This window comes from Aphis gossypii, chromosome 1 (assembly GCF_020184175.1).
Source record: "Aphis gossypii isolate Hap1 chromosome 1, ASM2018417v2, whole genome shotgun sequence".
Lineage (NCBI taxonomy): Eukaryota > Metazoa > Arthropoda > Insecta > Hemiptera > Aphididae > Aphis > Aphis gossypii.
The window spans coordinates 36,955,435-36,970,649 of NC_065530.1; the positions used below are offsets into that span (position 1 = coordinate 36,955,435).

General features: G+C 29.3%; 2 protein-coding genes across 2 annotated transcripts; both read left to right on the forward strand.

Annotated features, from left to right (window-relative positions):
• The first annotated feature begins 269 nt into the window (after positions 1-269).
• LOC114125701 (heat shock 70 kDa protein 12A-like) lies at positions 270-10,315 on the forward strand. The gene is made up of 13 exons (XM_027989468.2): positions 270-462; positions 4,968-5,114; positions 5,301-5,442; positions 5,694-6,025; positions 6,537-6,715; positions 6,778-6,999; positions 7,117-7,288; positions 7,416-7,547; positions 7,892-8,103; positions 8,188-8,313; positions 8,419-8,686; positions 9,415-9,590; positions 9,706-10,315. The coding sequence occupies exons 1-13, from the start codon at positions 381-383 to the stop codon at positions 9,889-9,891; spliced, it is 2,376 nt and encodes a 791-aa protein (XP_027845269.2). The 5' UTR covers positions 270-380; the 3' UTR covers positions 9,892-10,315.
• Positions 10,316-12,104: 1,789 nt separating this feature from the next.
• LOC114125691 (60S ribosomal protein L26) lies at positions 12,105-14,580 on the forward strand. Its single transcript, XM_027989457.2, has 4 exons — positions 12,105-12,270; positions 12,456-12,637; positions 14,183-14,323; positions 14,391-14,580. The coding sequence occupies exons 2-4, from the start codon at positions 12,470-12,472 to the stop codon at positions 14,541-14,543; spliced, it is 462 nt and encodes a 153-aa protein (XP_027845258.1). The 5' UTR covers positions 12,105-12,270; positions 12,456-12,469; the 3' UTR covers positions 14,544-14,580.
• The last annotated feature ends 635 nt before the right edge of the window (positions 14,581-15,215 follow it).

The window sequence follows — 15,215 nt, forward strand, 5'->3', positions numbered from 1 at the left end:
AATGACTGAATTCTTCAAATACTAAAAAACACGTACACAATAGATCGAGTTGTCTGGAAACAAATTAAGGGCAGTAATTTAATTAGCGTTTAGCTTCTTGACCCTAATATATTCTCCGTATATATATTCGCTATATAATATTATTATTATAGTCCTTTCTCTTTCTCCGTCCAAATAAAAATTAGGTTTTTTCCTTCTATTTTGTATATAATTACCATTTACCGTGTTGCTGGACTGTGAAGACTCCACTACAGCACGGTCCAGAGATTTTCATAACTATAACGTATTCATACATTATTCGGTTAGTATTGAAACATAGTTACAAGTGAACACATTATATGTTATTCTTTGTTTTATGTCCGTACCAAATACATTTATAAATGTTTACGAACTCAAAAAAAAGCGAATTTGCCTATGCAATCGAACCAGAGGCTGCAGTGTACCAAATACACGATCGTAGAGGTAAGTCAAATTTATATTCTCTATATACCTACCTTCTATAATTAGTAGGTATTACGCTATTATTGTACTATAGTCTTCTATAATCTATAGTAATATTTTTTTTTCATCAATAGAAACTTGTGACTAACAATTTTAAACAAGACGTTTATAAACCACACGCTTTTAGTATAATTATTTAGTACAATGTACCTACCTACATATTTTTATCGTTTTTCATTAATTATCTGTTATCATATTCGCTTGTACCAGAACCGTTTGCATTTGATTGATAATCGTTTTTTTTCGGAAATATTAAGCATATTAGGCTACTTTTATTGTTTACTATTTCTAACTCAAAGCACGTTAAAAATAATTATTATTATCCTCCAAAAAAAATGATTATATTAATACAGATAACGGTAAAAATTTTAAATGTTAAAATACTCCTTTATTGTTTAAAAAGTACCTAAACTAAAAGAAAAACGTAGACGCCCAACACAATTTTCTTACGTTTGAATTCGATAATAATAAGTTAATAAAATTGGTTATTTTGAATGCAAAATTGACGCTGTTATGCATTGTCTTCTTAAGAGTACCCGCACGTGTTGTCTCCGTCTTACACACGTATGACATTGCAAATTTTCGTTCACCAGTTTCAAAAGTACCTATGCTGTTAGTTTTGATATTAGAGTGAATTGACCTATTAGATAATTTAAAGGTAAGATTATTATCTAGGGCCCAGCGTAACCTATTATTGATATTATTATTTTTAAGTGAGTTATGATCATTTTAAAATGTAGAATTTCAAAAAGACGCACATCGCTTTGTAATTAATAATTGTAATAATATATAGTTATTGGTTTCCGTAAAATTTATACTATATACACCTATAGTACTCGTTTAAATCATTAAATAGCATTAAAGTTTATAAACTTTCGTGAATAATAATAATAAAATCTATACCTACATGCAAATACGATGAAAGCACTTCATAACATTACAAAGAAAATAAATACAATGAATATATTAAGTAGGATAAGATGAATAACAGTACTGTGTCAGTGTGTCTGAAACTCTTATTGTATGCATTGTGCGTATTAAATGATGAACACTCTGACAGTCTGACCTATTGTCAAAAAGTCTACAACCATATCAAGGTTACACATGAATGGATGAATGATAATATATAAATCATTGATGCAGTGTTAACATGCAGTTTAATGTATAGATATTAGATAGGTACCAATGATGGGTTATAACTTTATAAGTTATCTACAAACCGAGTGCCTAAGTGGGTAGGTGTTACAGGTACAGCAGTACCTATCATTATCTTAACTACCACGTCGGTGAGAACTATTATAGTCGCAAGTCAGTATACATACGTAATATAGTCATCAGTCATCACATACAACTTATTTTCGAAATTATTCTCAAAGACACTATTATTAATTATTGTTACGTTTATGGCTATTGGTAAAAACATCGTAATTATCTATTATATATTATATACTATATAGGTACTTGTGGATTATATATTATGATTTATCATCAATATATTAGATAATTGATTATTAGATTCTATTGCCAAATAAAGTAGGTGGCATTATTGCCTATTTATCGGCTGTGTCTGGTAATGAAAATAATTCGAATCATTGATCTAACTATTATCACTACAGTTACTGGCCAGCCCGTAGATACCTACACAAAGACAAAAAGATATTTTTTATGCACTGTTCATAACGGATTGGTTTCCTAAACGTTGAAAGATCGCGGACAGTGTGTGGCGAATCAATTGTTGCATTTCCTTAGTTACCTATACCACTTACCTAGTGCCTACCCATACTAATCTGTAATTTGTATACCTGTCTACTAACTTCCCGCAAAAAAATGCACCTAAACACACATATTATATTCATACAAATAGGTATTATACAATGCATGTAATCATATATTTTATTATTTAAACTTTTCATCTCTTAAGTCCTAGTTATAGGTACTTACTTTTTATTAACTGTATCTACCTACCAACCAGTGGCTTATCCAGGATTCATTTTACGGGGGTGTTTTAATATTTAATTGACTTATAGAAGGTGGTGGACTCCACCCCCCCTCACATCACCAGGATAATTCTTTATCAATAACCATCACGAACTATTACTATATTATAATAGCGTTTCTTAGATATCTTCTAAGACCGTGCCGTCGAATTTGAAGGCGTATTATTTTATATTTATTGCATATTTGCATTTGTGTAAAGAAAATTATACTGTAAATTTGGAGTTTGGCGAAATATAACAAAATATACGGCCGATGGGGGGTGTTATAACACCCATATCACCCCCCCTAAATACGCCACTGCTACCAACCGCTATACTTTCATGTATTTTCCATAACGTCATTAATTTTTAATTTTATAATGATAAATATGATGTCATAGGTGTTTTGTGGCTATTTATGAATAAGTAATTAATAATTAGTAATTATATAATCATAAAGACATATAGCTCCCGAGTACCTATCTATATCACGATTAGAGGTACCCGCCTAAATAAAATTTAATTTTTACCTTACTTAATTACAAGACTCAACAATATAAAAATAAATCATCAAACAATTAAATAAAACTTACCAAATGTATTAACGTGTACCCATATGGTATCCAAATAATTATACATACCTATTATAATATATTAGGTATAACTATCTACTCATCTCATTACTATAGTCTACCGCTGTATAGATAGTTATCCTATATAATACCTACATAACATTAATGTCCTAATACGAGTACGGACTACGGAGTAATACATAATTCAACCTGATTTTTTAATTTATTTACATCATATAATTTAAATAGCTAGTTCCTACTTGTTATCAGTATGGTTATACATTAATACCTAATGTTAGTTGTTAGATAATAAGTACCTTCTTATGCCTAGCACAAAAATAATTATGTAATAATTACCTATTTAGTTGATAATTAATAATAATTATTACATATTAAATAAAAATGGTCCTGCCGTGAGGTATATCAAAATATCAGATTAACTTCTTCAATACAATTGAAATGTGAATCAAGTCTTTTTTCATACATAAATAAATTCATCATTATATTCACACATTTTTGTATGTATTTTTAATTTATAAAAATACTAATTGTAAAATGAAAAAAATGTACTATTCATGACGATTTTCTTCTTTCTACTTTTTTTTCGTCAATTTATTTTGACATGATATATAATAATATCGTGAAACGAATTTTTCATTAAAAATTAGTTTTGGAAAGTAATAATGATTATTCTTTACAAATGTAATTAAAATATACCTTCCTATAATATAGAATATATAGATATTACTATTCACTACTTCACTTATACGATTTTACCTAGCGCAATTTTTTTTTTTTTTTTTAATAAACCTTACATGTAAGGATTGTTATATGTATAGTGATATAATAAATACAGTTTACACCTCATGTGTATAATATGTTATTAATAAATGCACACCAATATGATATAATAATTATATGATGTCATAGTAAAGAAATCATAATTAATAATTCGAGGTTAATTAAAAAAAAAATATTTAATTTATATTTAATAGGTAATACGATGTCGCATTAATTTTAAAAAGTAAATCCAAAGTTCTCTAAATATATCGATGGTTATCGAGATTTCCTGCTTTAGTCTAATATATTTTATATAACTCTACACAAAAGCGCGTGCATCATAAATAGTTATTATTTGCTTTTACTTTACGGCTATGTGCACATACTACATATACAGACGATTACAGTTGGGTTATTGTCTTCGTGTTCGTGATGTGTTGATAATGTAAACTGAAAGTACCAAATCACGATTTCTGAATGACGACTACCTATGTGTATCATCTGTAAATAAATAATAATACATATATTTTGCTTAATGCTTTTATAACGACTGCCTATATACCTATAAACGCATTTAAACATAAACTATAATATATTGTATATGTATATGGAATTACTTATTGTCGACTCTCACCATCATTGTCATGTTATATTATTGTATTCTTCTATCAGTACCTACGACTGTACCTATGTATAGGTATATGGTATATATAAGTACCTACCATACACATACACACACACACACACACACACACACACACACACACACACACACACACACACACACACACACACACACACACACACACACATGTATATATATAGAAGTACATACGACAATTATAACGGCGAGATAGGTACTCCGCCCACGCGGAACGCGAAGAAACACCTATTCCTATATGGCTATTATCTGTTATAAGAATAGTTTAAAAATCGTTAACGATTTCAAAGTCTCATTATGCATTTGTGATTTTTTTTATCACCGCAGTTAGTTTTTCTTTTGATACATATTGTTGTTGTTTACTGCTGTGGCAGCGTTCCGCGTGGTTGGTCACGACCACGATGTAATTACACACCCGGCACACTTTCTTCCCATTCAATTGATTTGATATGATTTGTTTTATTCCGCCCGCCGCAGAACCACCAGCCATGATGAACTTTGCAGCAGCCGACGCGTCGTACCACGAACGCAGGAGGGGACGAGTGTTCGTTGACGATCCGCTGTCTAGTCTCGAACAAGAGATACTGCTGTTCAGACACAACAACATCCAGAAATTTCAACAAGGTAATATTTTGTGCATTTTTTTTTATAATATATATAGGTAATATAGACTCACGTGTAACTCTACTATATTGGCACGTGTGAGCGGTGAGTCGTTTATATATGTTCACCGCACACGAATCGTTGATCGCGATCTGCACTCGACAAACGCATTGCAAGCTATAAGGTCATAGTGGTTTAATTTATCAGTCTTAGGTTGCGTGGAAGAGGAACCCGAATACAGGCTGGACGACATCGAATGCGCTTTGCGCTACAACTCGCTTGACTCCGGGATCCCGACCGAATACGACGAGGACGACGTTGCCAACTCGATAAATACAACACTGAACAGGTACGAAATGACGTGATTTATATGATTTATTATACATTTTGTATTTTTTAAACCGGAAATTTCATTAATTTTATTTTAACACTGGCCTTTTTGAATTGGATTATATGTGCGATATTGGCTAAAAAATAAAATATAACATTTTTTTATTTCCTCACCACCCTGCGTAAAGAAGTTTAACTTCAAAAACTCAAAAATTACCATTAGTGCCCTACTAGCTATACACCTATTTAAACGATTTGACGATGCGGCAGGTTGATATCGTTATCGTTGGAACAGCAGTGTTTCCGGCAACCGGACGGGGATGATTGTACGGCTGCAATGAGCAGTTTTAACGCCGCCGTAGCTCCGGTCGCCGTCAAGTCCAATAACAACTGCTGTAGTCCGGTACCGTTGAACGAGACTTATAACTTGGTCGAAGAAGTATACGTCAACCGGGATCAATGTCACACGACCGAGCTCCAAGTGCTGGACGAATCACCCGAAGACGGTATCGTGGTAGCCATCGATATCGGTACGACGTACACCGGTTATGCGTATTCGTTCAGACGATCCGGCAGAATTACCGTCATGAAGAAACCCGACTGTAATTACACATAATATATATTAATATATTATACACATAATTATATAAGTAGAAACATATAGTATACCTATTTTAAATTTTAATATAATTTAATTAGTATATTAGTCGACAGACTAAATTTTATTTCTTCAGATAATAGTATGAATAAACTAAATAAAGAATGAAAGAAAGTATAAAAACGTCTTCATAGAGAATTTGTATTAGATTATTAAAAATTTAATTTACTATACATTATAAATTATAATATTATATACACAATACTCAATACACATGCATACTATATTTTATTAAATCGACACAAAAGTATTACAAAAAGTAAAAATGGAAAAATGTAGCATTTTTAAAAAATATGTTTGCCACTTTTATTTATTTATTGGTCATTTTTACTGATTGTCGTTATAAAGTATACTGAGTATAGGTGTTAAGCCCTTGGCATATAGCATATACGATAAATATATTTTATATAAAAATTATTCGTTAAACGCTATTGTTGTAATGTTGTAATATTTAGACGAAAGCGATACGATAGTCGATGGTCAAAAAATACCAACGGCTTTGTTGTTGTCGCCTGATTTTAATTTCCATTCGTTTGGAACAGCTGCACGCGATTATTTCCATGATATGCACCCGGAAGAAGCACACAAGTGGTACTACTTTGATAAGTTCAAAATGTTTTTGTACAATAAAGATGTAAGTGTAATTGTAACCCATTAAAGCGTAGGTATTTAGTATGACATTGAAATTATTTTCAGGAAATATCTAAAGAAACTCATATAATGGCTGCTAACAGCGTGTCCCTTCCGGCCACGCGCATATTGACCGAAGCTCTAAGACATCTTAGATATTTAATTTTAGAAGAACTCACTGAACGGTGTTCGGAAGCTTTGAGTTTGGATTCGATTTCGTGGATACTAACTGTGCCGGCTATTTGGAATAAAAGTACCAGGCAATTGATGAAAGAAATCGCAATCGAGGTTTGCAACAACATTTTATAGTTATTTATTATTGATAAACATACCTACTGTCTTTGGCTTTACAATCGACAATAAGTATTTATAATACTCATAGTCATTACTCTTATTATTTTGCAGGCCGGATTGGGTAGTTTAGAAAATCCAGAATCTGTGACCATAGTGTTAGAACCTGAAGCTGCAGCTGTATATTGTCGCAGTGCACGACTCAAAAATACCAAAGTACTGTCTAAAATTAATTTTCAGGATTCCTATGAAACTGACTATTGTGTTTTGAACGAAATAGGCGATGGTAATAAAATAATGATTAGTATACTTACTACTTTATTCGTTTTTCGTATTAACTAGAGATTAAACTGATTTAAAAATATAATTGAAATTAATATTAATTGTGTTGTTTTGTTTTTGCTCAAATTCAGGGTATAACTACTTAGTGGTTAATTGTGGCGGCGGTACAGTAGACGTAACAATTCATCAAGTATGCCGTACAGTCAATCGACTGCCAATCAGTAAACTCCATAAACCTTCAGCTGGTGTCTGTGGATCTCTAAGTAAATAAATAAAAATAAATAGCTTATTTCTTTTGCTTTGTTATTAGGTTCTTATATTTAAATAAACCTTAGTTGATTTTAAGAAAGTTTTATTATAGGTATATAGATTATATCACTTATATAATATTGTGTAATACAAAAATCTTGCAATTTCACAATTATTTTAACGTGCGGTGTCGTGGTCTCTCCTACATCATATTGTTTTTAATTTTTATTTAAATATTGTTTAATTGTTTTTAATTATTACATCTTATCGATATTACAATAAATAGTATGCAGTATAGCAGTACCTATACATGTATAATTAGGTAAACATTATTTACCTATAATTGCTGTTGTTATAGGCGTAGACATAGAATTTGTTAAACTTCTGTGTGCATTATTCGGTTTTGGATTCATGTCCGATTTTAAACTCCAAAGACCTGCCGCCTATATGGAACTTCTTCAAAGGTTTGAAGAAGCTAAAAAGTCCGTGTCTAGCAAAGTGAGATCACCAATAGTTATAAGACCTCCATACGCGTTTATCGAACACTACTTAAAGTATTCAGACAAAGACGTACGTATAATAAATAATATTATAATATAGTGTTTATGTAAATATCAACTATGGCATTACATTACGATACATGTATGTTTAAAGGTTTCCGATGCTGTAAGAGATTACGGATCTGATGCGATCGTGTGGAATGAACTGGATGGTGTTTTCATTTTACACTATATGGCCATTGAGCCGCTTTTTCTACCAAGCTATGCATGCATTTCGGAAGTAAGCACACTTTTTCCTATAATAGAACATTTGTGGTAATCACGTCATTTTTATATCTAAAAATCGTCGTTTTTATATTTAACATGATCTCATATTGTTATATAGCAAATCAACAACATTTTAAACGACGACCAAAAAGTAACTCACATGTTTTTGGTCGGTGGTTACTCTCAGTCGTTGTGGCTTCAAGAAAAGATTGCCGAGCGTTTTAGCGACCGTTTGAAAATAATCTTACCCGACTTTGCTTTTGTCAGCGTACTTCGTGGGGCCGTCATGTACGAATTGAACAGATCGGATACGCCAGCGTACAAAGCAAAACACAGTTATGCTGTGGGCATAATCAAACCATTTGTTGACAACACCCACCCAATAGGTAAGAAGTAGCGATTTCTATAGTCTTGACATTTGTTAAGTGATTGTTATGTACATCTTAGATTTATTTTTTGAAAAGGATTTTTCTGTGGCGGTACAGAATTCTTTTTTCAGATAAGAACAAACTTTTTTACCATGCCTATCATTTTTTAACAGAAAATTTTTTTTTAAATATTGATTCAACTATATTAAAATTCAAAATCTTTGTCATGAAACTTAAAGTACTAAGAACAACAATATTTCTTACAACTATTATAGGAACTAGGAAGCTATAATTTGATGATTTGAAAATTTTATTAGTTAATATTAATTTATAATTTAATGAAGATACATATTAAATAATAGAAAGTATATTTAATTAAATTTTTTTTTGAAAAATAATGTAATATTAAAGGATAAATAAAGGGGTGAGTACTGCGAGTACTAAACATTCTTGGTAGATTATTCTTTAGTCTGTATAGTATATATTTTTATATTTACTTCCTGATATAACTTTAAATTCAATACATAGTAAACAGTTACATTCAAAATTTAAAGAATCAACAAATGATTATATGAATTACAATAAAGTTGACAGTATAAACAATGGTGACATTTTAAAAATAAAACATTTTTTAGACAAAACGTTATTGACCGGGACTAGTTCCATAGTGCGCCGGAGTTAGGTGGGACATCTTTTGCGGCTTATATTATACATATATTGACAATAGTATTATAATATAATTTTAGAAAAACTCGTCATAAAAGATGGCAAGCGTTGGTGTACAGACTTACTGGATTACCTCATTGAAGAAAATGATTGTATTAGGGATAATGAGACGGTAATAAAAAAATACACTCCCGCAAACTCTTCGCAGGATTCAATCGTAATCAATATATACCTAGTTCATAATCTATCGGCTAAGGTACGCATGAAATATATTACATGATAGTTTTAGAAATATTAGAATGAGACTCGTTTAGTTTTTAATGTTATTCGATTTCAATATATTAGCTGATATTCGTTTTTTTTATTTCTAGTTTGTTACAGACGATGGAGTGTTAAAGTGCGGTTCGTTAAAATTCACGAAAAACGAAGACGTCCAATTGTCTAAAGAGCTTTTGGTACAAATAGGATTTTGTGGTCAAGGAGAAGTGGTTGCGACTGCTTTAGATTTAGCGAGTGGCACTCGAGTAGATGCTCAAATCGCTGAAACTGATTGTTGAAAGTAGAGTGAAAGAAAGAGTATGGTCGGTTCTTCATTGAAATGTTGTTACTTGTTATAAAATATAATTAAGTGTTTAGGTATAGGTGTATAAATATATTATTATTGTTAAAATATAAGCTATAATATTATAGTTTGTATCTAAATTATATTGAATCTTTATTAGTTATTCAAACTGTAAATCTTTTAGTATACTAAATAATAGACTTATGCATAGTATTGTTTTAGATTTAAAATATTATAATTTACATGATATATTATAAATATTATATATTATAGATATTAATGTGTTATACTTATAATAATATATATATCATTCATATTTGAGACTATTAACATTACCTGCTGCGTATAAGGGATAAATAATTGAAATAATTTACCTATTATTTTATAATATTATAAATTATTACATGTTAGCTATTATATAGTTTATTTATTAGTATTTACTTCTAATTGCCTGTTAAAATATAATAATATATTATGTAAAATCAAAAAGACAAAATATTATAAAAATATAATGTTGTTAGCCAAATTGTATTTCTATAATTAATTTTAATCGATGCCTATATGTTCCTATTCATATTTCATAATTACTATAATATGTTGATAACTAGACAAATAATACAAAAACTAATATTGTTGTTTCGCTGAAAAAAAATAAAAAGGTTTATGAAATTAATAAAAATGAATTAATTACTTAAAAATACCTATACTATTTAGAATTTAAATATTAACGTGTTCATCAAAAATTCAAAACCTATAGAGACCTGTACTCTGATTTACGTGTTCAAACTTGTATCAATATAGTCCAATCCATATCTATATTTCTACCTTTTGCTTTATTAGTATAAATACCTCTAATAGTAAAAGCAGGGCTATATTCATAGGGATTTGCCACTCTGGAAAAAAAACGGCCATTTTTTTTACTAAAAACTGCGTACATAGCTCTAAATGATAGTATTATAATTTATTATAATTAGTTAAATTTAATTGTTGATTTTATAATCAATGGTATCATGATAAAGTATGTCAAACTTAATCACACAACACACTAAGCCATGGGCATAGTACGAACAAAGACAAATCATTTTTTATTTTTATGGAGTGATATGAAACATTATATCAAAATATTTGTTTTCAAATATTAGTTACTTATACACATTTTTTTCTACATTTTTAATTAAACAAAAACGAATATTTAAAATGCCTATCTATAAATTGATTTAAAATAAGCGAAATATTTTTAAAATGAAATCTTGTAAAGAAAATGTCAATCTAATTTCTAAATAATTGGTGAAATTTTCAATTATCTACGATATGTCGACATGTACTTTTTGAATAATAACAAATATTAAAAAATAAAAATAGTTTGAGGATAAATCGTTATCGTTATGCGATATCGTAAAAATTTTAAATTCAGACGCTTTATCCTAACATATTTTCCTCTACGACACTTCGAGTTTTCTCTATACTCCATAAATATTTATATGTTTAAAAAAAATCTTGTGGAAAATGTAGAGTTAAATGTTTTAACTTTGGATATAAAAACAAAAATTTTTATGAATTTTCAACTATAAAATTACTTACAAATTTCCCGATTTTGACATTTTTCGTAAAAAATAGAACATTAAACTCTTATATAAAAAAAAAAATTATAACTAACGATTTTTGATTTTTTTGAACTGCAATAGGAACAACTTATAAGAAACCTTGTATTAGATTCTAGTTTTTTTTATTGATATTTAAAAAAAAAAAAATACTTAGAAAAATAAAAAATTTCAGTAGTCTATAAATAGCTAAAAAAAGCCTTTAAAATTTAACCGTTTATCGGATTAGTTTTTGAGTTACAAAAATATAAATAAATCGATTTCCCGATTTTTTTGAAAACTATTGGAAAATTCTTACTTTTGTCTTTTAACGTCTATAATACATCAACGATATTCACTTTGACATCGGAAATCACCTCTGAAGTTTGAAATTGAAGCATTAGTTCGACAAGTTATGCTGTCCACAGACACATAAAAAACACATCATTGTAAAATCAATACATTCATCGTATCGTTCAGAATCTAATAGCCACTGAACTAAATTCTATAAATTATAATTAATGAATAGACATTGAAGACGAAAAATAAAGAAACAGATCAAATCATATTTAAAAAAAAAAAATGTTTAACATTTTTTAAACGTCTTTTGGCAAGCCTGCGTACAATTCTGTCCTATGATAGCCGGCGATCAAAGTAGTTATCGCGTTTACCGTTCCCAACATCATTCTTGTGCGTTGTGTTTACAACCTTAAATTCAGTCCGCGTAGTGTGTAAGCGTAACATCTGATTACACTACTTTTCGCTCGAACGTGATTTTGAGTGCCGCTGCAGAGGTAAGTACAACTATTTTCATCCATTTTAATCGTGGTACTTAAGAGCTTTCGATGTAGGAAATTGTCATCGCCGCTTTGATAGTATTGTGGCGGTTTCGATTTCATCTATCGGCTTGATCGGTGTTTTTATTTTCGCGATACGAAAACCGTGACTTAGTGCTCACCTAAGAACCTATTCGTTTCAGATACCTGCTTAAATATGAAGTTCAACATTTACAAGACGTCGTCGAGACGTAAGTCTCGCAAATTACACTTCACAGCTCCATCCCACGTCAGGCGTCGCATCATGTCAGCGCCTCTTTCCAAAGAACTGAGGAGCAAGTACAACGTTAAGTCTATGCCTGTCCGCAAAGACGATGAAGTCCAGGTCGGTGAATCGATAGCTTTTACTTAACTATATATTTAGTGTACATACATCAATCAATGAATCCAAAACATAATTTTGGAATGTATTTTCATTTGTTATTCAAACTCTTAAAAATTTCGATTATTTCTTCAATTTTGCAACTCTTTTTTTATTTATGTGAGCTTTTAGTGATAAACTTACTCTGATACTGTGCAGTTCTTTCCTAAAGCACTGAATACACTTCATATTATTGAATATTGTTTATAAAGTTAAAAGAATTTTCAACTATTTAGTCGATGGATAAATACATGATCAATTTAATGTTCAATTAAATACTCACTAATAGTTGATGTGGTCAATCCGTTAATTGAAACAATATAAGAATAAGTATAATGATATGTTTGATTGTGATAGTTTTTATCTATGAATTCCATTATAAAGACAATTTTTTATTATTTCAAGCAATTTATAATGTCAAATAATTATTATTTGTATACATATTATGTATAAACAATTTGGATTAAACTATTAGCCTATGTGCATAATTAATTTTCACAAGTACTTGAACTGATGATACAAAACCATTCTTTGAAACAGACGAATAACAAGTGCAATTAATTTTGTGTTAAAGTTTTTTTAGCATAATATTTGATTGTAGGAGTTTTATCTGCTTAATGCTATTATAATGGCTCTGATTTAACATTAAATAATGAAATTTCTTAAAAAAAATTATTTTATTAGTATGTTTTCTTAAAGACATACATAGCTCTGTTTATATAATTATACTTCTTAATTATCAAATGTATTTAAACTGATGAAGCAAAACCATTCTTTGAGACAGACGAATAACAAATACAATTATTTTTTGCTACAGTTCTTGTATCAGAATATTTGATTGTAGGAGTTTTATCTGTTAAATGATGTTATAAAGGCTCTGATTAAATATAATTTCAAGTAATTTAACTTGACAGAGATGAAATAATTATTTTAATTTTTACCTTACGCCTTTTTTTGTTTATAATTTGTATGCCTACCTGTTACTTGTTAGTATGTTTAAAATATTTTTTTCTTGTCCTGCTCTTTGCATAATAGTTAAATATTATAAGTACTTGAACTGATGAAGCAAAACCATTCTTTGAAACAGACGAATAACAAGTACGAGAACTCTTTGTGTTACAGTTCTTGTAACACATTGATTGATTGTACAAGTTTTATCTGTTAAATGCTATTATTAAGGCTCTGATTGAATACTTTAGTAAATACTTAAATGCACTACTAAGTGTATTATATAAGAATTAAATAATAATCAGTTTAATGCTTTAAGTATTAAATTTTCTTTGATTAATGTGATGAAGCAAAACCATTCTTTGAAACAGACGAATAACAAATACAATCGTTTTTTGGTTACAGTTCTTGTAGTCGAATGAATGATTGTAGGAGTTTTATCTGTAAAATGATATTTTTAAGGCTCTGATTGACTAATGATTTTAAATCATTCACTTTGAACTCTTATTTGTATGATTTTAGTCTATATTATTATTAAATCTATATTTTTGATATTTTCAGGTGGTAAGAGGACATTTCAGAGGCCAACAAGTTGGCAAAATTGTCCAAGTATACAGGAAGAAATACGTCATCTATATTGAAAGGATCCAACGTGAGAAAGCCAATGGTGCAACTGTTTATGTTGGAATCCATCCTTCCAAGGTATTACTCAAAACTTGTTAATTGTATTATTTTTATTTGTTAAATATAATCTTATATTGTTTTTTAGTGTGTCATTGTTAAACTGAAGTTGGACAAAGACCGCAAGAAGATCCTTGACAGGAGAGGCAAAGGCAGAGCTCAAGCATTGGCTCTTAAAGGCAAAGGAAAGTACACTGAAGAATCTGCAGCAGCAGCCGCGATGGAAACATCATCATCGTAATAGTTATGATTTTTTTCAATAAAAAACATAAAACAAATATTGTTTTTGAATTATTTAATTATCCTTAATCAAAATCCAACTTCAGATTCTTTTATAATTGTTTTAAATGCTAATACACCTAATATAAAGGTTTTAATGGTCTTTCAGTCTTAAAATAAACTGTGTAACTAATATGATTATTATATTTTAATCTTTGAATCAGAATATAATAAATAACACAGAATCACTATTATGATACCAATTGTGTTTATCTGTCTAATTATACTATTTGAGTTTCTTACTAAAATATAATAGGTATGTTAAATTTAATATTTATTTACTTTTAGAAAAAAAGTAATTCCTATATTTTTGAGTTTTTCTTAAACGTCAAATTTATAAACCTTATTTGGTTGTGTCTAAAAACTACACTTAATTATAATTTCTGGTTCAAATTCAATTTTAAATTTTAATTAATAAACTAGGATTTGAAAATATCTAGATAATTAAGCTAACATAGTAATTTATAAATTGTGTTGGCGCAACACCTATGTTGTGAGAGTTATACTGAAAAATAATAGATTTTTTTTTTATCTTATTACTTATTAGTAAGGTGTATTTGTAGCTTTCACTCCTTATCCCTTCTAGGATTATTTTAAACGTAGGTACATATATAACTAAACACATTAATAAATT